Source organism: Rosa chinensis, chromosome 5, assembly GCF_002994745.2.
Source record: "Rosa chinensis cultivar Old Blush chromosome 5, RchiOBHm-V2, whole genome shotgun sequence".
NCBI lineage: Eukaryota > Viridiplantae > Streptophyta > Magnoliopsida > Rosales > Rosaceae > Rosa > Rosa chinensis.
In genome coordinates this window covers 15,462,751-15,485,437 of record NC_037092.1, presented here as the reverse complement: position 1 = coordinate 15,485,437, position 22,687 = coordinate 15,462,751, and the positions used below count along the sequence as shown (strand labels likewise).

At 38.4% G+C, this 22,687-nt stretch overlaps 3 protein-coding genes across 8 annotated transcripts; 1 reads left to right on the top strand and 2 right to left on the bottom strand.

Moving 5' to 3' along the window:
* The first annotated feature begins 773 nt into the window (after window positions 1-773).
* LOC112203244 (stress response protein nst1) lies at window positions 774-2,991 on the top strand. 3 transcript variants are annotated; one of them, XR_005800662.1, is made up of 8 exons: window positions 797-893; window positions 1,011-1,064; window positions 1,160-1,219; window positions 1,333-1,401; window positions 1,488-1,836; window positions 1,933-2,034; window positions 2,198-2,286; window positions 2,714-2,991. XR_005800662.1 is itself a non-coding variant. In XM_040507172.1 (7 exons), exons 2-6 carry the CDS (start codon window positions 1,011-1,013, stop codon window positions 2,016-2,018), a joined length of 618 nt encoding a protein of 205 aa, XP_040363106.1. In that variant the 5' UTR covers window positions 774-910; the 3' UTR covers window positions 2,019-2,034; window positions 2,714-2,988. The 3 variants fall into 3 exon arrangements, 2 of the variants coding, with proteins under 2 accessions (XP_040363106.1, XP_024200005.1); XM_040507172.1 differs by lacking the exon at window positions 2,198-2,286 and having other exon boundaries at window positions 774-910; window positions 2,714-2,988; XM_024344237.2 differs by lacking the exon at window positions 2,198-2,286 and having other exon boundaries at window positions 2,714-2,989.
* Window positions 2,992-4,078: 1,087 nt separating this feature from the next.
* On the bottom strand, window positions 4,079-5,133 carry LOC121049380. 2 transcript variants are annotated; one of them, XM_040506333.1, is made up of 2 exons: window positions 4,816-5,133; window positions 4,079-4,713 (listed from the first exon to the last, which is right to left on the bottom strand). In XM_040506333.1, exons 1-2 carry the CDS (start codon window positions 4,987-4,989, stop codon window positions 4,108-4,110), a joined length of 780 nt encoding a protein of 259 aa, XP_040362267.1. In that variant the 5' UTR covers window positions 4,990-5,133; the 3' UTR covers window positions 4,079-4,107. The 2 variants fall into 2 exon arrangements, with proteins under 2 accessions (XP_040362267.1, XP_040362266.1); XM_040506332.1 differs by having other exon boundaries at window positions 4,079-4,889; window positions 4,987-5,133.
* Window positions 5,134-15,095: 9,962 nt separating this feature from the next.
* Window positions 15,096-20,917, bottom strand: LOC112165261 (DNA polymerase eta). 3 transcript variants are annotated; one of them, XM_024301731.2, is made up of 12 exons: window positions 20,796-20,917; window positions 19,527-19,638; window positions 19,263-19,433; window positions 18,467-18,631; window positions 18,225-18,328; window positions 17,988-18,107; window positions 17,621-17,744; window positions 17,371-17,484; window positions 17,032-17,247; window positions 16,317-16,389; window positions 16,106-16,236; window positions 15,096-15,689 (listed from the first exon to the last, which is right to left on the bottom strand). In XM_024301731.2, the coding sequence occupies exons 1-12, from the start codon at window positions 20,915-20,917 to the stop codon at window positions 15,210-15,212; spliced, it is 1,932 nt and encodes a 643-aa protein (XP_024157499.1). In that variant the 3' UTR covers window positions 15,096-15,209. The 3 variants fall into 3 exon arrangements, with proteins under 3 accessions (XP_024157499.1, XP_024157501.1, XP_024157502.1); XM_024301733.2 differs by having other exon boundaries at window positions 19,535-19,638; window positions 20,796-20,840; XM_024301734.2 differs by lacking the exon at window positions 20,796-20,917 and having other exon boundaries at window positions 19,568-19,632.
* Between the last annotated feature and the right edge of the window lie 1,770 nt (window positions 20,918-22,687).

The following is a 22,687-nucleotide window of genomic DNA, read 5'->3' as shown; positions in this document are numbered from 1 at the left end:
GGGTCTAAAAAAAAGATGGAATCATGCTCTTTCATTTTTTGTAGAACATATGTCTAATCGTAACAAAGTCTTATTTTGATAATTATAACTAGAATGATAAACCTAGATAGGATATATGGACTGTGGAGTCCTTTTACCCATGCCATAGAGACTTTTACTAGCTCATCACGTACACCGGCCTCCAACAGACAACAGCGCGCCCATACATCAGCTTAATTCAAACAAAAATGGTTTTACGAATTAACGGACAAAAAACTAGGACCCTAGTTCTTATTGTCAAAGTTTTTCAAATTTTGTATATCATATCAAATTTTTGACCAATACGTATTTTGTAAAAAAATAAAATTGGCCAATCAAATACATATATTTTGACAGTGCACGTACCCATTTCTATTATATCAAATAATCGAGATTACCATGAATGTACGAAATATTTCATCCATTGATCGATTAGGACTAAAATGACATTGTATAAAATACGGACATATTCTGGAGCATTCTTACATAATCCAAATGAAAAGATTTAAGTGAGATTAATTTTTGAGGTTGAGAAAATCACTTGATAGTATCATTTTAGAGCTAAATTAAATTGGGAATTTGGGATGCAAAAATTTGAAAGGGTGAAACTTGAAAGTAGTGCAGTACGTTAGGTGAATAGTACTTTTGTCTGTTAGTTATGATTGAAAGAGGGGCTGGATTTGTTTTTATTTACTGGATTGCCCTTCATGCTTGCTCATTGAGGCTATACAGTACTGGCTCTGCATTGTGCATTGCTACTCTCTCTCTCTAATACCGAGCTCCGTCAAAAACCCATACCAAAAGCAAAAGCAAAACCAAACATGGCTTCCTCTGGTTCTGCACCATCTGATGTTAAGAAAGATTCTAACCCGAAAGTAGTTTTAACTCATCTGTAAACTATTCTTACCATGACTTTGTTTTGTTGATTTGGATTATTCTTGGCTAGCTTCTAGTTTCTGTAATGATTTTGTGTACGTTTTATGTGTTTTCAGATGAACAAAGAGGAGGTGATCAACAAGAAGAAAGATGTTTCTGCAAGCTTAGAGGTAGTTTTAAAATGGATGTGTTCGGTTTTTTTTTGGTTTGGGTTCTCTTGGCCTTCAATTTTCTACAATGGTTTTTATGTTTTCTGTGTTTTCAGAATGAGAAGCTCAAGAAACAGGAGGTGAACAAGGACAATGACGCTTCTGCAGGTTTAGAGGTAGTTTTAACATTCTTTAACGGCTGTGCATCTGTTTGGTTTTTCTTGATTTGGGTTTCTATCTCTTGGGTTGCTACAATAGCTTTTTATTTCTTTTGTACGTTTGTTTTCAGATAGATCAGGAGGAGGTGTCTTCTGTAAAAAAGAAAAGAAAGAGAGATGAGGATGCTTCTGGTTCAGAGGTAGTTTTGGCTTTATCTGTAGTGGTTGTGTTTTTGTTGGTTTGGGTTTTTCTTTGGCTTCCTATAATGATTTTGATGATCACCAGGAGGCTTCGAGGATTCAAGCTCAGGAGGAAAGAAAGAAAAGAAGGCTTGAGAGAAGGCGGAGAAATACTGATAAGTATCAGGCCGAGGCAAGAGAGTGGAACTGGAAGGGAGCCTACGAGCAGGCACTTCGTAGTGTTGCCAAGGACAATGCGTGGTTGGACAATGAGAAGGCGAGAATTAATCGATTGAAGGAGTTAAAGAAATTTTTGGGGCCTAATTCGAACCTTGACAAACAAGAGATTCATGACATCAAGAGGTGGGATACGCTGAATGAGCAACGGAAGTTCAGAGAAACGAATCCGGAGCAGAATGAGCTGGCAATTAGGGAGTTGGCATGCTCGGCACTTAGTAAGTGTACAATTTATATGCAATTATATATAGTGTTCGCCTCAATTTATGATCAAGAAACTAATATACTCCATCATCTACGTCCGTATGCAAAAGAGACATGGCAGGGTATCGATAATGTCTTTAACCTTGTCGACAAAGAGCTTGAACCTGAATCAGAGTCCGAGAAAGATAATCGCTAGGAATCTCAGGGTCTATGTAAGTCCTGGAGAATGAATTCGCTTTACCTTTAAGATTCGTGTTTGTGAGTCTTGCTTTGCAAGTTTCGTGTGTCATGGATTTGTTTTACTCTCAAGTTTTATTGTGTTTGTGAGTCCTGCTTTGCAATAATCTAATGTATGATATCTGTGAATCAACTCAGTTTCGGTGGATCCTAGCTAGCGTATCGTAGACTACTATGCAAAGTGAGAGGGCATGCATATTACCTATAATATGCTGATGCTGATTGCTGTACGTGTGTAATATTTCTCTTTCTGTTTCAACTTGCTGCTATCTTTTACTTGACATGATTTGAAAATCCATTAGCATACTTAGGAGTCTCTATATAACTTCACTTAGTAATGGCTAGCCTGTTGGATGGTGGATGGTGATCGATGATCCGGTACATAGAACACTGCACTCTTTTCACAATGCATTGCTTTTTGTTCTTTTTGTTGTTTCACAAAGAAGCTATGATGATCTCCATGCCAGGAAGCAAAGCATCTCACAATCTTGTTTGTTTACAATACATTGCTTTGCATTTGAATTTTTCTGTTTCATTACTGATTGAATGTTTGTTTTGGAATTGAAAGTTTGTTACTGATTAAAAATCATTTCTTCTGGGATTGAAAGTTAATTATTACCAGACGCTAACTTTTCTTCTTCTTCCTATATGAAGGTGAAGTCTGATGGAGTTGGTACTTTTGGAGCTTCTAGAGTTCAAGTGAAGTGAATACTGAAGTTTATTTCTGCTTCTTCTTCTTCTTCTTTTTTTCTCAAGGAACTTATTTGGAGAAATCATGGTCTGTACGTAATAACTTGAATTTACGGATTGTTATAGGTTGTTGACTTTCTATGATCTCTTGTTCTATGGTCTGTAATGACTTAAAACTTTTTATCACTTATCACTTTATCAGCTAGGTTAAAATTATCATCGGTTATTTTTACTATTTCTTAAATTTTAGTGGATATTAATTAAATTCAAAGTACTGATGTAATGCCGCTTGAAAAGGACTAAGAGCAACTTCTTGCATCGTGGCAGTCGACCCATACCTTAGGGGACATGACTTAGAATGGAACTTCTTCCGTGAATCTGAATTACTGCCCTGCCAACTAGTGTTTGCGGTGGCTACCAGTACTAGCTTATGTTCGTCTAACCAGTTTGAGTTCGTCTAATTAAGTCCAATTGTATTCATTCAGATCTTCACAAAGTTCATTAGACCAGAGCTGAACCTGCAAAAAGAGACAACAAACCACGTAATGGGGCCATTGAAGAAGATACTTCTCACATCAACTTCCATTCCATTTCTAACCCGAATGACATTGCCTTCATTTCAATAAGAATGTAAGGTACTTGAATGTAAACTGCAATGTGTTGTGACTGCCTTTCACTGATGCCCAATGCAACATGGTAGCGGGCAGCATGGTAGTATATCATATTGGATGAGGCCTCATGTAGAAGCTGATGTTGCAAGATTGTTATTATATAATTATAATAGTTAGTTTTCGGAGCTTTCGTATGTCAAGAAAATAATGATGCAGTTGTATGGTTTTTCACATTGACCTTTGAGATATTTTGATTCAATATAAAAGATTCGATATATACTAGATAAGCTTTTGCTCCGTGAAGTATCTCAGGCAATTACTCCAGCAATGTCGCACTGTATGCATTGTGGTCGTGACAAAGAAGTGAAATTAAGAACTGTTAATGTGTTGCCTGTTCTTATGATAATTGCTCACTGCTCATGATCATAAGTTTACGTACTTGTAGTTCTAAAATCCCAGCAGGGCAGAGAGCCAGCACTGTAAGAGACAAGCCTACCAAGTTGGGCAGTAACAACTAACAACCAAGTTTGTTTCAAGTAAACTTTGCCTGTAACAACCAAAACATGACCAAATACCTTATTGCCAAAACATAACAACTAATTAGCCCACACTTGATGCATCAAAACCAACATCAACACCCAATACTTGTTTCCAGAATTCCAGTAGCTATGCTATAATAATGAAAAGGAGCAAACCTCTCTAGAAATACAATAAGAGATTCCATGGTACGGAAATAATAACTGCTCCCTAGTATTCATTCTTCATTCCCTTGAGAGTAACCAGGCTTGGCTTTCGGAATTCATATATTTTCTCCACAGACTTGGTATGCGTCGCCTTGATCACCTTCCTTTCCATATCATACACGAGAATATACTTTCTCATTCCATTGTGCAACTGGAGGTCATTTAGCCAAATTCCTTGAGGGCAAATCTCATCTTTTAAACCTGGATTGTCCTTCAAGAATTTCAAGGGAACAATGATCTTCCTCCATTTGTGTTCCTTGAAGTCTTCCAACACCAAGACGTTAAGGGATTCCTCTACTATATCAGCAACAGCTACATAGTAATTCCAAAGAAAAATTGTAACTCTTTTCAAGTCTAAGAAAGCTCCCCGGGGCAGAGTGGCAATGGTGAAACGTTCACTCCATATATCAAGAGATTGAACTTCTAGCTTGAAATCTTGTCCATCTCTAATAATTTCCACCAGATGAGCGGCCCCTTCTTCCTTAGCTGCTGTAAAATATCGTCCCACGTACGGTTCGCCATTTTGCTTGGGCAGCTTCAGAGTCCTCCATCGATCATCCTTTCCGATACTTAGAACTTCAAAGGCTACTTCAAAGCCAGAGTCACCCTCCTGTTTCCAATGAAAACATGCCGCTTTACACTCACCAGTGGATGAATCAAAAACAAAACCCACTGACCTAGATTTCCCGTGTGCATCAGGCAAGTAAAGTACTTGATGCGTTGCAAAGTTTCTGATTCGGAAAACTCGAGAAGTAAGACTCTCCTCCAGAAGCAAGCCAGCCACATCTGAAATATGTTTGAAGTTTTCATCATAAAGAACCGTATCATATTTGTAAGGGTCCCATTCTTTTTTATAGGAAAGTTGCAGAGGTCTCGCCCGAACCATATGTTTTGCAATGAAATTGTAGTCTAGAAGCAAGGAACGCCATTTTTTGCACACACACTTGAACCTTAGCAAAGAATCTACAGGCAACCAGCTCAAAATCTCAGTGATGATATCAAAAGGAAGCGCTCGCACTGCATCAGATACCTGTTTATATGTACAGAAAGTTAGTTGAAATCATTCACCCTTATTTTTAAGGGCAAAGTTAAGGAGGTACCAAAATGGCTGACGGGAAGTACGTAGTTTAAAATTCAGGTACCGAAATATGCATTACTTTCTTTCTCTTTATTAGAGGTGCCCTAGTTTGAGTCGCAACTGTCCCTTATCCAAAAGATTGATAAATCTACTAATAGAATTAAATTTTCATTCCGCTATATATAATTATTTGCAGCTCGTGTTAAATATTTCTTACCGCCGGTTTTTTTCTCAGATTTAGATTGTGGGAGTGACCAGATAACTCACAGCAGTCCCTTGTCGATGGCTGCAATTACAAGAGATCGAACATTAGTTAATAACTTAATATCTAACCATCATCAAGTCATACTAGAAAAGAATATGTAAGGAACTTATGTTAACGAGGCTCTTTAGTTTTTGACGAATATGCATAATATAACTGGACAGGAGACAGTATCTTTCTTACCATGGCTGACAAAGATCGAAACCGTTTCATCAGAAATAGTACTGTATCATATGGTTCTGCAATTCATGAATATCGATTTGTTCAAAAAGAAAAAAAATTCATATAGATCGAAAAACATGGTATACGGCTTTAAATTACGGACTGATAATAACCAAATATAGGAAAAAAATCAAAACAAATATATAAGAAGTAGTTTACCATATGAAAGCAATCTAATCAAGTCAGACCATGAACAGGGTAACTAGAAATCAAGCCTGTTGAGAAGTAGAAGAAAGATATGGTCTAGGGTTAACACCTCAGTGTTTTTAACTAGAACATATCTTATTGCAAACAACCTAGTGTCGAATTTGTCTTTTCCATTTGGAAGATCTTTTTCTTTTCTAACAAGTTATGGGGTAGGTAGTTTATAATTTTTTTACTTTTTATTTTTGTCAACATAAATAAATAAATAATTTTATCTTTATAATTATAAATTATTAAGGGTGGTTCTAGTTGGACCTCCAAATTTGATATTTGGACCTCCAATTTTTTTAGGTTATTAATTGTCTTTGTCAACTTATATGAAAAGACAAATAAGGACAACAACATTCTTTTAGCAAATTCAAAGGGGTTCCAATAACATATCAAGATCGAGAACCAACTGTCTGATTAATTTTGATAGAGGAGAGACCTACTAATAAATAATAATAGAGCAATGTCATGTGATTTTGATTCATTTTTCTTCTCGTGGTTGAAGATAGAGATAAAAAGTAGAATAACAGATTGTTGTATCTCATATTCAAGGGCATTTTGGTAAAAATAAGGAGGTCTACTTAGCTTTTCAAGTATTCTAAAAAGTAAATTAGAGGTGTATTAAGTATGGGAGGTCCAAATAGCAAATTTGGAGGTCCAACTAGAACCACTCAATTATTAATCAGAGCCTAATTAACAAATAATAACAAACGTACAATACGGGAATAGTCTCTTCTCTCAACTCGAGAGTTAGGGTTTTTTGGAGTTCCTGGTGGCTAGCTAGAATCTGAAGTACCCACTCAAATCAGTTTCTTCACCACCTGTTTATGTGGTGGGGTTTCGGTTGCGTGAGGTGGGGGGTTGGTAGGTGTTTCTCGGTGGTTGTGTCAGATGGAGGAAACCATATATTGTGGATCTGACTAGAAGAATGGCGTTAGTAGATGAGGAGGATTTGAATGTGGTCCAGATTGAGGATCCAAATGAGATTGTGGCACAAAAGTTTTGGTTAGTAGGGAAATTGTTGACAAGCAAACCCTACTGTGTGGATGCGTTAAGGAGTACGATGAAAAGGATCTGGACAACTCGTGAAGAAGTCAATATATTTCAATGGGAGGATTCAGATCGCTGAATGTTCTCTTTCAAATCGGAGGCGGAGGGTTGAAGGGGAGTCCATGGTGTTTTGATCATGCTCTCATAGTGCTGTCTACTACAGATGGTCGGGTGGATCCAAGATCTGTTGTGTTGGACTTGGACACCCAAGCTTTCTGGATTCGAGTTAAAGGTATTAATCCCGCGTTTATGACGCCAAGGCTTGCTGAGCGTATTGGAAGTTTTCTTTGGAGTATGAGCACCTCCCGTATTTGTGTTTCTTCTGTAGGAGAGTGGACCGCGTGAGCTATGGATGTTTACTACATGCACCAGGAGGGGGTGATCAAGGAGGAACGGTTTGGAAGATGGCGGACTTTAGCAAATGATGTATATTCAATAGACCCAGAATATTGTCATTTGGAAGGAAGAAAGTTCGGCTTATTTGCTAAGGCAAAGAAGCAATGGACAATGCAAACCCCGGAATTTGAGTCTAGTGGTACTGTCCGTGTTAAAAGCAAGAGAGAATTGTAACTGAAAGCTTACTGAGCAATTCGACTCAAAAGCATATATTATTTCCTCTGTTTCAATTACATATATAGACTGCACTTGAAACAGCTTTTACACAAATTAAGGAAGTAAACCGAAATAAGACTCCTACTCAACTTCACTCCTAAAGACTTGGTAAACAAACTGACTTCTTAGGAATTAGGATACCCAACGTACCCAACTATCTTATTCAAAAACATAAAGTTTAACACCCTCCCTTAAACTGAATGTCCCTACGACATCAGTTTATAGCACAGAAAACTCCAGCAGCTGAGCTCTTTTCCATCAGAATCAACATCCTTCCTTGAACATACTCCAAGTAACTCTCGCAGCTTCACATAAACTGCAGGCTTGAGTGGCTTTGTCAAAATGTCTGCAAGTTGGTCTTCACTACTACAAAAAATCATATCAACAACACCATCCTTGCACAGATCACACAAAAAGTGAAATCTGACATCTATATGTTTGCTCCTCCCATGTAAAACAGGATTCTTTGACAACTTAATTGCAGAAACGTTGTCACAGAACACTGAAGTTGGTTCCTCTTGAACAAAACCAAACTTTATAATCAACCTTCTCAGCCAAAATAGCTTGGCAAGCACAAGCTGCTGCAGCAACAAATTCAGCTTCAGTACTTGACAAAGTCACTATCTGTTGCTTCTTTGAAGACCATGAAACAGCCCCACCACTCAACATAAACACATAGCCAGAAGTGCTTCTTCGGTCATCCAAATCTCCAGCATAGTCACTATCAGTAAACCCAACAAGTTCTGACATTTCTCCCTTCTTATAAAAGATACCAAAATCAATTGTACCTTTCAAGTAGCGTAACACTCTTTTTGCAGCAGAAAGATGATGCTCAGTTGGATGCTCCATATACCTGCTAATAAGACTTACTGCATACATAATATCTGGCCTTGTTGCTGTAAGATACATCAAGCTTCCAACAATCTGCTTAAACAAAGTGCTGTCAACCTTTTTGCCCTTAGGATCCTTAGTTAGCTTCAATCCTGGTTCAATTGGTGTTCCAACTGAATTGCAAGTCTTCATCTCAAATCTGTCTAAAATCTCCATAGCATATTTCTTTTGCATAATGAAAATACCTGTTGCAGATTGCACCACTTCAATGCCAAGAAAATAATGCAAGAGTCCCAGGTCAGTCATTTCAAACTCAGCCATCATTGAATGCTCGAAGCTCTTAAATAAATCTTCATCATTCCCTGTGTAGATGAGATCATCTACATACAAGCAGACAATTAGGAACTTCCCAGCAGCTTCAGACTTTATAGAAAGAGTATGCGCATACGGACACTTTTCAAAGCCTTCTCGTGTAAAATAAGACTCTATACGACTATACCAAGCTCGGGGTGCTTGTTTTAGTCCATATAGTGCCTTCTTCAACTTGTACACCTTCTCTTCATTCCCTTGTTGCACATATCCCAAAGGATGCTCAACATAAACATCTTCTTGCAACTCACCATGTAAAAATGCTGACTTGACATCAAGTTGATAAATAGGCCACGAATTCTGAGCTGCAACTGAGATAACCAATCTGATTGTGTCAAGCCTCGCAACTGGAGCAAACACCTCTCTATAATCAATCCCATATTCTTGTTTGTAGCCTTTAACCACCAGCCGTGCCTTGTATTTGTCCACCTCACCATCTGCATTGAGCTTCGTCTTATAAACCCATTTAACTCCAATAGACTTCTGCCCCTTGGGAAGATCTGTCAATTCCCAAGTGTTGTTCTTCTCAATGGCCTTGATCTCTTCATCCATAGCTCTCTGCCACTTTAATTGCTTAACTGCTTCTTGGAAAGAAACAGGATCACATCCCATAAAAAGAGCAAAATGGACAAGTGGATCATCATCTCGATTAATTCCACTAACCTGATAATCTTGCATCCAATTTGGCCTTTTTCTTGTTCGTTGAGGTCTTGAGCCAGGTGATTGATCATTTTCAACTTCTGTAGGTGTGATTGATGACTGCAAATCTGCTACATGAGTGGTAATAGAACTTGGTGGCTGCTGACTTCTTTCTTCTTCATCCATTTTATCAAGATCTGCTGAAATATGATTCCCATTGCTACCAACAGTCCATTGCCATGTTCTACTCTCATCAAATACAACATCACGGCTAACAATTATCCTCTTTGAGATAGGATTGTACAATTTGTAAGCCTTTGAGAGCTCACTGATGCCAAGAAAAATGCACTTCTCTCCCTTGTCATCAAGTTTCTTCCTCTTCTCATCTGGAACATGAGCAAAAGCGATGCATCCGAAAATTCGGAAATGATCCACCGCTGGTTTGTGTCCCTTCCAGGCTTCTTCAGGAGTCATGTTCTTGATAGCAAATGTTGGGCTTCTGTTCAATATGTGGATGCTCCAATTCACAGCTTCAGGCCAGAAGCTTTTGGAAATGCATTTGTTTGACAGCATGCTTCGAACCATATTCAAGATTGTACGGTTCTTCCTCTCACTAACGCCATTCTGTTGTGGTGTGTAAGCTGCGGTGAGTTGCCTTCTAATGCCATTCATCTCACAGAAACTTGCAAACTCTTTAGAGTTGAACTCTCCACCACGATCTGTTCGCAAGACCTTAATTGTTCTTCCAACTTCATTCTCCACAAGAGCTTTGAAACTCTTAAAAGCCGTAAAAGCTTCAGACTTTTCTTGCAAAAAATATACCCATGTCTTCCTGCTATAATCATCAATGAACGTTATAAAATACCTCTTACCACCATTAGAGGTTGGATTTATTGGTCCGCAAATGTCTGAATGAACCAGCTCTAATGGGTTTAGAGCTCTCCATGCATTTCCTCTGGGGAAGTGAACACGATGTTGTTTGCCAACAATACAATTTTCACACACTTGTGATGGAGAGACAATATGTGGAAGACCTGTCACCATGCTTTTCTGTCTTAGAGTCTGCAGCCCATTGAAATTGAGATGCCCATACCGAAAATGCCACAGCCATGCCAAGTCTTTTACTTTTGCAGAGAGACAAGCTTGGAGACTTGGTCCATCATCTTGAATAATTATGGGAAACAATTGGTTTGATGTCATTTTAACCCGAGCAATTACACCTCGTGTTGAATCTTCAATGAGGCAAACTCCATTTTTAATGCTGATCTGATAGCCTTTCTCTTGTAGTTGACCCAGGCTAAGCAAGTTGCTTTTCAAATCTGGAACATAGAACACACTGGGAACTCTTTCAACAACGTCATTTTTCATACGAACATTGATACTTCCTTTCCCCATAACAGAGACAGTAGAATTGTCTCCGAACTTCATAATATCTCTGAAGGATTCATCCAAGTCAGAAAATAACAACTTATTGCCACACATATGATTACTGCATCCTGAATCTAAATACCACAGATTATTAGACTTTTCTTCCTTGTTATGACATGCCATCAATAAGGTTGTTTCTTCTTCTTCTATCTCAGCATAATTTGATCTTTCTCCCTGACCTCTAAAGAAATTAGGACATTCTGACCTATAATGGCCATACCTGTGGCAATTGAAGCATTCAATATTGGATTTGTCAAACCTTGATCCTTGACCACGCCCTCTGCCTCTGGAATAGGAATTGAATCTGCCTCTGCCTCTTCCTTGACCACGTCCTACACCCTCAAAAGCAACTGGAGTGTTGGAAGAGACCTTCAAAGCTTGCTCCTCTGTTGTAGCCCCTTGATTAATTCTCTGCTCATGAACCAACAACGAACTTTGCAGCTCATCAATCGAAACTTCATCAATGTCATGTGATTCCTCAATTGAACATACAACATAGTCAAATTTTGTATGCATCGATCGAAGAATTTTTTCAATAATGGTGACATCTCCCAGCTTGTCACCATGGATTCGCATCTTGTTTGCAATAGCCATGACTCTTGAGAAGTAATCATTGACTGACTCTCCCGTCTTCATTTGAAGAGTCTCAAAATCTTTGCGGAGGGCTTGAAGCTGTGCACGCTTCACTTTGGCTGATCCTTGATACTTCTTTCTCATTGAATCCCAAATTTGCTTGGATGTGTCCTTTTGAAGAATAGTCTCCAAAATTGTGCGGTCAATTGCTTGAAACAAGTAATTTTTCGCCTTGAGATCCTTCAACTGCTGCTCTTCCTGCACCCTTTTCTGTGCAGCCGTCAACACTTCTCCAGCAGCGGCTGGTTCAGCAATCCCGGTTTCAATGATGTTCCAATACTCCTTGGACCTCAGAAAATTCTCCATAAGCATGCTCCAATGGTCATAGTGACCATCAAAGCGTGGAATTGCTGGTTGCACATAGTTGTTGTTGTCGGATGCCATGTTCACTTTCTACTGCAAGAAAGCTGCTGCTTCCTTCTACCTCAGGCCCAGTGGGGGCTCTGATACCACAATGTTAAAAGCAAGAGAGAATTGTAACTGAAAGCTTACTGAGCAATTCGACTCAAAAGCATATATTATTTCCTCTGTTTCAATTACATATATAGACTGCACTTGAAACAGCTTTTACACAAATTAAGGAAGTAAACCGAAATAAGACTCCTACTCAACTTCACTCCTAAAGACTTGGTAAACAAACTGACTTCTTAGGAATTAGGATACCCAACGTACCCAACTATCTTATTCAAAAACATAAAGTTTAACAGTCCGATCCAGGGAGGAGTTTGAAATGGATGTTCAACGGGATACGGATGGGATGGAGGTGGACGGCGGTGTTGAGGCGTCGGAGGTGGAGGTGACGACGAAAAGACTGAAATTGATGACAAGTGTGATTCCGGCAAAAAAATCCGCATGATTGGCAGTTCAATCCAGGGACTGGAGGGGATCCGAAATCCATGGTATTAAATTTATTGGAGCGTAATGTGAAGGAATTACCTAAATCAAGTCTTGGCAATGGCGAGTTAAAGTTGAAAGAAGTTTCGGGTAAGTTCTAGTGGGAGGGAACTAGTATGGGCTTGGGTCCTAAACATTTGGACCTGGGGTTTTGTTTGGGCCAAGTGTAAGCTCTGTTCGAATTGATGGGTTAAATGATATTAGGGCTCAGAGGTCCAAATCCAAAAGCAAACCGAGTCAGAAGGGTGACAAGGATAAGGAGCCCCTGAGAACGGGAACCAATTCGGTGGAAGATGAGGATGGTGTTGGAGTTCAAGATGAGGGTGAGTCATTTACCTAGGGGTGGGCACGGGCCTGGACGGGCCGGTTAGTTTTTTCAAAGTTGGTACCGAAACCGATTAGGATCGGGTCGGGCTCAGGCCCATTTCGGGATCCCAGACCCTTTTTTTTTTTTTTTTCCCCTGTACACACATATGTCCTCCTAGAACTACAACTTATAAGTCTACACATTCAATTTTGCCTTAAAACAAACCAAACAATGTAAAATGACAAGAAGAAATGATCTAATGTAGATGGACAATACGTACAAACTGCAAACAACCAACTCAAAAACTGGAAGTCTGGAATGCAGGAATTTAATAATGCAGTATTGCAGATTATGCAGTAATGCAAGAATTTAGTAATGCAGTATTGCAGATTATGCAGTAATGCAATAATGCATGAATGCAGTATTGCAGATAATGCAGAAATGCAGTATTGCATATCATGCAGTAATGCAATATAACAACCAAGTCAAAAACTGGAATGAAGGAATGAAGGAATGCCGATTATGTAGCAATGCAGTATAACAACCAAGTCAAAAATAAAGATTTAATGTAATTAATTTAAACGGGACCGGACGGGATGGGATTACTCGGTATCGATTGGGCTAGTACCGGTACCAGGCCCGTTTCTACGGGAAGGGACGGGACGGGCCCAAACAGTAAATTTCAGATTTTGATCCCAGCCCGTACCGACGAATTTCGGGACAGGACCGGGACTTCGGTTACCGAGTCCTCTGGGAAAATTGGAGGACAACGGGGAAGAGGTAAAGGGAGGAGTGGACGTCGCAGAGGAACGGACGGGTCAAAGCCCAAAACCCTTTAACCCGACCCGTTTTTAATTTGGTCCGTCATTCGGACCCTGGGCAATCGGGTTTAGTTTTCGGTATTTTTCGGTCTTTCGCAAACCAATTTGGTAAAGATCTCAAGTTCGATACCCTCATCCACTTTTTAATAACTCAACTAATTTGAAGTCTCTTTACTAATTTTAAGAATAAAGGATCATCATGTCTAAACAATTTGAGTATGACAACATTCTCCAGACTTCATTCTGGACACGATCAACTATGATTGTCAGAACATGGGGTGATCTGCCCTTCTATTAATATATCCTTGATTTAAAAAAAAAAAAAATTGGGTCTAACAACATTGTTTAATAAACAGATGCACAAATTCAAGTTCAAGATTTATATAGGGTTCAATGATTAGCATACAACTGCAGGCTGCCATGAAGAAGGAATCACTGACATTGCAACATCCTTATCTTTAATAACAAATATAATTTATGATTCATCTCACACTTTCTGCTCTACAGCGTAAACCTCATTATCTATTTCAGTCTTAGAGAGCTGCCATGATAAAGCTCTCGCATAACAAAGCTCCAACGTTCTTGCCTTCTTGGATTCTGTACAATTACTTGGATTTACATATATAACGCCTATTTACATAAGAATATCATAGACTATGTGTTAGAGAGATTTGTGTAACTGAAGATCCATGCAATCAAAACTAAGTCATAAACAGTATTCAATGGTACAAAATACAAAGCATGGATCTTCAGTTACACAAATCTCTCTAACACTATGCATTCCTTGTGGGTAAGAAATAAGGGAGAGAATCTTCTCCTGAGCTCATTTCTCACCTGAGCTGCCTAAGCTTTTGAGGAGATAAAGGCACGTGGCTCATACTACATCCAACGGTCCAAATATTATGTGGTTACTAATTTTACAATAATACCCTTTCCAGATCAATCTCTTTTCTCTTCTTTCCCTGTTCTTCCCTCTTCCTGTCAGCGTTCTTCTCTACCATACATATCCATGGCTTAACCCTAGATGCAATTGGTTGAAAGAAAAGAAGGGATCATACATATCTTGTTGGGCTCAAGGATTTATTATTCAATGGCTCTCTCCTGCAGGTGTCATTATCTCAATTGGATTCTCTTAACAAGAACCAAGAGATCATTCAATCACTTCCCCTGACGTCGAACCCACTCATCTCAAATCAATATTGTTGTTAATTTTTCAAAAAAGGGTATGTAAATGGAAATCTAGGATAGCAACTTGAGATTTGTGTTTTTGCACCTTTTATTGTTTTGGGGCTGAATTTGGGGTTGCAATTGGTTTGATTTGGGGCTGGGTGTTCCATTAATGTTCTTCCCTGTAAAATTTCAGTTTTTATCTCCTCAAGCAATACGGGATACACTTTCAACTACACAAATTCACCATTTGGGGCATTTCAGATACTGGCCAACCTTGTGGAAATTTAGGGGCTTAACAGTGTGAGGAATCCGGCTTCCACAGTTTTGGATATGCCCTTTAAACACTGCTTGTTTTTTTTTTCTTTTTTTTTGAAGAAAATCAAAACTCTTTCTGTATGAAATTCATTGAAACCCACTTGATTAGTCATTGTTTGTTTTGGTGCTGAGTGAAGAAGAAGAAGAAGAATTGGAAGGAGAGTTAGTCTCAGCAGGAGTGAATGAAGCCATGAACATATGAAAAAAGACAGACAAGAATAGTTTGTAAACCATTAGATTTATTATATCCACGTGTTGGAATCTAATGAAAAGCTCAGGTAGCTCAGGAGGGGAATGAGCTCAGGAGAGGATCCTCTCCCTTATCTCCCAATAAGGGAGAGGCAATACTAGAACCCTGTTTCGCTACATTTTGCCGCTTGTGAGGCCTGAGCCAGGCACGAACTTCTTGTTGAATTTCTGGTGGTAACTCATCAATGACAGAGGGGTCAATCTCGTCATTATTGTAACTCCATACTCCCCTTCTTTGTTCAAATTGAGATGAACTAGGTGCACTAGAAGTCCCAGTTTCTTCGAAAGGCCTTTCTTTTGGCAACTCAGATTGATTATGATCCAAATAATTATCACTTCTAGACTGAGGGCCTGTACAAAAACTCTTAACATTAAAAACAGATAGCCGGAGGACACTGAACTTACCAACAGATAGCAGTGCTTTAGCATCTTCAGTATTTTCTACATGTTCTAGCTTTTTCGGAGAGGAAGATGGATCTTGGTTCTTAAAAAATCTCAATATTGAAGAGGTTCCCTGCACAAAGTATCAACCAAAAGTCAACAAAAGTATTATGCACGCTCAAATATAAGCACTTGGATTATGAAACATGAAGAGAACTGCTATTGTTGCATACTACTTTTGCTCGTCAGTTTCCCCGTTACTACTAGACCCTCAAGTAATTACTTGATACATGCTTTGGCCTAATACCAATGTTACTTGATCTTAAAGTGCTAATCATTTTTCCTTGCTTTTTGCTGTTTTAATATTGCCCAATACCCACTACATGAATGATGTCAATTCAAATTCAGAGACATTCTCTTGGTGTACAAAGAATCCAAATATCCAGTATTTCCTAATAGATTAAGTTCAGGTTGCATTTTCATGACAGCATTGCAATACGATACAAAAAACAAGGCCATTAAAGATATGATCAAAAGGCATCTGTGTACCTTGTTTTTCACTGTTTTCCTTTTCTGCTCCAATCTTCTGAAACCAGGCATGGCCAATTTAACAGAAGGGTCTTCACCAGAAGAATTTTTCATTAGCTGACTTTGATTCACTCCTGAGAAGTGTTCGCTCCCTACATAGATACCCTTTGTTATAGGATGGAAGGGAAAATATGTGGGATAACCAAGAGTGATATTCAGTGCAGGATAATACCTGAGGTTGGCAAGGGTAAACTTTCTTGCATGAATTCATCTTGTGCTTGATTTTTTAAAAAGCAACACGGATTCTGCACATGAAAGAGTATCACATTATTAGCATATTCCCCAGCAGAAAAATTTATGTATGAATCATGAGATCATGCAATCAAATGAATGCAGTCAGCATCACATAGCATATCCATCATATCTTACAGAAGATTCAACATACCAATAGGGCTTACTATGTGCCGGTGAAGCAATTTGATGGAAAAGTAACTAAATTTATTACTGAGATGATTGGCAAAAACAAAGTACTGGAGAATGGGAGCTAAGATCTGGGAGAAAAATCACAAGGGAGGAACTTCCTTTTTCTCCACAAGGAAAAGTGCCAGACCTTGGATTTCTTATACCCTTACTAGGAAGCAAATTCATATGAAATATGAATCTTGTAAATACATAACAATGATAACATGCAGAGATACATATTTGAATACTACCCCAGTATAGTAATTAAAACACAAATTGCATCTAAGAAAATTCTATCCTATAGAAAATTCTGCAAGTACAAACTGCAAATTTCATGTTCTAGTGTTTTTAAGTCGTTCTACACTTCTGTGTATATTTAGGAGACCAGAACTAGAGAGAAATCTAGAAATCTATGTGGATTGTGGAATTGGTAAAAAGAATGGGGACCAACCACAACACACTAAGAACCAAGTTTGTGTACTTACCGATGGTATAGGAACAATTTTACTTGCTGAAACAGAGAGGGATGTTATTCCCCATTGGTTATTTTGACTTCCTTGGATTTTGGCTGTGAATAGACCTAAGTATTCACGTAATGCAGCTTGAAAAAGATTAAGAACATCTTCTTGTATCTTGGCAGCCCCATACCTAAGGGGACAAGATTTAGAAGGGAACTTCTTCTGTGAATCTGAATCACTGGCCTGATGGATAACTCATGATTAGAACAAAACAAAACAAAAAATGAAAAACATCTACTAGAATCTAAATTCATGAGGAAAAAATGACAGGATAAAAAAGGTTCAAATTAGAAAATAGATAGGTACCTTGTATGCGTTGCCATGCAGCACTAGTGTATGAGCGATACGTTTGTTTTCTTCCAAGTCCAAGTGAAGACGTTCACTCAAATCTTCACAAAGTTCATTAAGCCAGTGTTGAACCTGCAAAACGAGACAGAAACCAGGTAGGAGGATGTCTTCTAGAATTAACATATGTTCCTTACACCACCACAAGCAATGGCAAGATCGTACACCAACAACTGTAAAAAGTACTAATCTATTGAGGAGAATCACTTACAGAAGAAATCGTCTTCAAAGCCTGAGGTCCAGGAAATGTCTTCCCAGAACCATGGCTTTTCGGAAGAAGGCGCCCCTCAACTTCTTCCCCACTTATCCCCCTTGCAATGTTCCATAACCAGGTACTGCATCATGAATAATGATCGGAAATGAGATCCTAACAAGCTATTAAACAAGTTACCCCAACGAGCTAGAAAAAATAATAGTAACTATGAACGTTTGAGGTACTTTTTCAGATCATATTTAGCCTAGAGAATGAAAAATTTCAAATGTACAATAAATGTGGTCAAATGTAGAAAATTACAGGTAAAAAAACAATTCAAATAATACCACAGAAGAATTTTCAAACTCCAATGATAGGTGATTACCCAGTATTAATTCCGTAGCGTTGCTGTAGCTTTTCCTCTGAAAACTGCAATAAATCTCCGACAGTGTTAACACCCAGGTCAGTTTGTAAGGAACTCCCCAGCTTTCCTCCAAGCTGTTTCCTGAACGTAAAGATTGCTACTTAACTATGCATTCTTATTTTGCAAATTGTAGTGACTTTGTGGCATATCAATTTGACAAAAGGGTTTTATATTCTGGATCAAACATAACAACCTTACATTTTCTTAATTGGCAAGGACTCTAGCAATCCTTTCACAGATGATAACGGCACAACAGTCTGTTGTGCAGGTTTATTCATACCACTTGCAAGTTTGGCCAGCATCTAATAACAAAAGTACACATGAGCTGAGTCCAAAAACAACCAAATTCTTGATAAAGGTAATTGTCTTTGACAGAAGATAGTCAGTATAAGCAAAAGAAAAAAGAATAATTGAAACCATAGGACAATTTCAATTTCTACCTTGTTATGAGCAATGCCAGCTGAACAAGTAAATTCTGTCTCCTTCAACACTAGCAACCTAAGTTCTGCAACAATGAGAGCCCCACAAGCTAATAGCTTATCACGACGATCAGCATTGCTTTTGCAAAGCCATTTCCTCACATTTTCTTTGGCTTCACTTCCGTCCTGAATCAAAACCAATATCAGTGTCACAATTATTTCTGATGCAAAACGAAAAAGCTTAAAAGTAGGGAAAGCAAAGTTCACATTTCTAAATACGTATTTGCAGGGGATAGTGATGCAGTGAATATTGAACATCAGTTAAATGACAAGAAACAAAAATAAAACTGCAATTTCTCTCTCGTGAATGCCTATGGGAAACCCTTCCTAAATATCCCTTTCTTGCAGGGGTCAGTTAATAGTTCTACCTCTGATAAGATTTCAAAAAGTGAATATTTATAAACACACACCCCACCCAGAGGAATGAATTGTGGTACCTAGATGCTAACTATTATGTTGCTGTGTTCTGCAAACTGATGGATCTTTATAAAAAAAGGGAAAATGACAGAAAGATAATCATTGCATGAACTTTTGATAGATTCTGCTTCTCTATTCCATATGTGCACACAATCAAAGAAATCAACGAAACCACCCATTTATCAGATTATGCTATAAAGGACCCGTTTTTGTATAATTAATGAATATATCTCTGTCAACCCTTCAGACATTTAAGTTCGAGATGATAATGCAAATACAGGTTTGCATTAAAAATACATTAACAAAATGTATTGACATGTCCAAAGGCATTGTACCCAACCTCATTATCGAGCCCCAAAACATGTGACTTGAGAGCTTCCTCCTCAATTTCTTCCAAGCTTTCTGGAGGAGCTTCAGCTAACATGGTTTCTGCTGCATCGGTAAGGTCAAGATACACTTCGTCAATTGAAGCCCTCTCACATCGACCCTTCCTTGATAGAATAGAAACCACCTACAAATTTAAGAAAGTTCACCATGAGTTCAATTCGCTATGAGGATTACTAGAAAGAACTCAAGAAATTGATGTCTCTCGAAGACTAGAGACCGCTGAACCTGCATTCCGGTATGAGTTCAGGTCAGCTTTACCACGTGCTACTGGGACTTGGACCAGCTGAATTTGTGGGCAGACTTGCTTTGACTCAGCACCTCGCATTGAACTGCAAAATATGCCATCATTGTTGTCTCAGACAAAAACAAAACACGGTTGTCTACAAATAAAAAAAAAGGACTAGTGCATATTTTTTTTTTTTTTTTTTGAGGAGCAAAAACAAAAATTACAACCGGAAGCCCCTAGGACAACCGAAACTAAAAGAATCAAAGTTGAAAGCAGAAAGGGCTGAAAGGGGGAGTCTTCCCTTCCAAGTAGTAGGAGTCTTCAAAAGGTGACCTTGATTCGCGATCGCATTAGCCAAAAAATTTGCCTCCCGAGGGATGAAAGAAAAGACAATGTGCTCAAAATTGGTAGAAAGGTTATCGATATCTCTAACAAGAGTACGAAGCCTCCACGGAGTGGCACACTTGTTATTGACAACGTCAATCAGAAGCTTGGAATCACCTTCAGCTAAAATCTTCCTACATCCGAGGAGAAGGGCATGATAGAGTCCATCACGAAGAGCATTTCCTTCCGCAACAGGAACTGAGGAGATGCCAATATTTCTGGACCCCGCAAAAATAGGGTTACCATGCTCATCTCGAAGGACAAAACCCGCAGCAGCACTTTTGTTTCCAACGACGGAACCATCAAAGTTTAGCTTCCAGAAACCAGGAGAGGGAGGTTTCCATTTAATGTCTGAACGTCTTGGCCGAAGAACCGGAGGGGAGGCCGACTCTGAAGAAGCAGTTGAAATGGACACCGAGTTGGCGCATCTGAAATCTTTAGCAATTGCCGCAGAGGAGAAGACAACTGAGGCAGGTGAGGAGACTGTCTGCCTAAAGACGAGGTTGTTTCTTGCCTCCCAAATTTTCCAGCAAATCAGAACACAATTTTCAGTAGAAATATTTTCATATCCAATGTCGAACCAAGAAGAAAACCAATCATCAAATGTATTAAAACCAAGAGAAGAGATCCCAGCTGTCCTCCAAACATCCGAAGCATAGGGGCAAGAGAAAAAGAGGTGGTTTAGATCCTCAACCCCTACACTGCAGAACGGACAAGCAGTATCAAAATTAGCATTAAATCTAGCTATTCGTTCTCTAGTTCGTAATCTTTTCCTTGTCAAGAGCCAAGCAAAGAGTTTTGCTTTTGGCGGGATGTTCAATTTCCAGATTTCATTCAAAATTCTAGTTCTGGCCTGGGACTAGTGCATATACGTACCGCTTCACACCATATTTCCGGGCCTCATAGCTGACAGCAATCAAGCCCCCACCTTGCCATGAGTTATACTGTACCACAACCGTAGGTAAGCCCCTTAACTCCGGATTTTTCCTTTGTTCCATTGTAAAGTAAAGCACAGTTTTAGTTTGCATAATACATTTTTGATATCACCAACAGAGAGAGATTCCAACCCTTTTCATTGGACATGATTTACTCAATAATATAAAAACCCTTTTTCACTGTAGAATAATATGAACTTTAGCTTACCCCATCTTGGATATAACAAAGGAAGATCGATATGCATAATAAGAGGGCAACGAGAGAAGAGAATCAAGGGATAGAAGAGACACAAGGATCGATCTTCCGTATATAGAAGGCAAGTTTTATTCCCACTCCCCGAATTACTTGTTGCACTCTCGCGAAGGAGTTCAAGCTATTAGCATTAATTAGACAAAGTTACTCATCCTCCTTTGATAGCAAACAATTTGAAACTACAAAAAGAAAGAAGTAAAATGATCGATTTAAGGCCGATGAAAGTTAACGCAAAAATAAATACATTATTAGGGCAAGGCGTAATCATATACATATACATACAAAATGTTGCTACGCTAGCAACTTCGAGTAAAGATGGTTGTATTTCCCATCGAAAATGAGTCACACAACTACTATTCTAAGGATTATTCATCGTCGTTAACGGGACCCATCGTTAATAGTACCTAAGCTACCTCCGTGACTATAATTTTTGGATTGATTTCATAATTTTTTTTTTAATTTTAACTTTTTCTTCATGAATAATAATAAGATTCTCTCAACTATCATTTTTGTTGTCATTAAAATGGGTTGTTTAGGGCAGTGACATAATCTCACCCATGGTGGTGGTATGAATAAGGGGTGACCAATCTAAGGTGGCTTATTTCATTTTATTTATATTTCGAAATTATCCTTGCTTTATTAAAATGAAATGCCTAATCAAAATACATAAAATTTTATTTGCATTTCAATAATTTGGTTTTTCTACCGCTTGTTTCTATTTTGTATGGGAGAGTTTGGTACCTCTTGTATATTTCTTTCTTCTTTAATAAAATTATAGAGCTCATTCAAAAAATAAAAATATATTGAGATTAAGCTTTCTTTTTTGCCTCTCTTAACCTTTGACTTCAGCAAAAAAAGAGAGAAGGAAATAAGGCTTTTGAATTTTATTTAATTTTTTAAGTGGAAAAAAAATCAGTAAATGAAAGTACATTCCCAGCAGAAGGAGAAAAAGCAAATGGGAAGTTGGGTACAGTATCAGCAGGGCTAGAAACTATCGTCTAGAATAAAAACAAAAACAAACTCATCTACTATCTTTGTCAGAACTCAGAAGGAAATAGACGAGGGGAGGGAGGGATCAAATGTGGGGACAGAATCCCTTTAATTTGGTCACATATTAGTAGTCACGAAAGCCCTGCTTCTTCTCCTAGGCTCCTAGCAATTAATTTACATCTAGAGATCGATTGGACATAAGATGAAATGTTTTTACTGTAAATGATACATGAACTGTAGTGTATGAGAAAACTAATGCCTAATTTTATCATCTATGAGGATATTTGAATTCTTAATTACAATAACATGCACCAATGTTAGTTTAATTTTTTCTTAGGTTAGTCAAGCTAATCCGTTATTATTCCCAACACCATGCACGACAAGTTCAGAACATCGTTTGTTGACATCCTTGCAGGCACTTTTACCCTCGTTGATCCCTTATCCCTCTGCAAGAGAGTCACCTTGGTGCGTATATATTCTAAGAATTACCCCTCGAAGATGAGTCACAGAAGCTACTATTCTAAGGATTATCCATCGTCGTTAATAGTACCTAAGCTACCTCTGTGACTATAATTTTTGAATTGATTTCG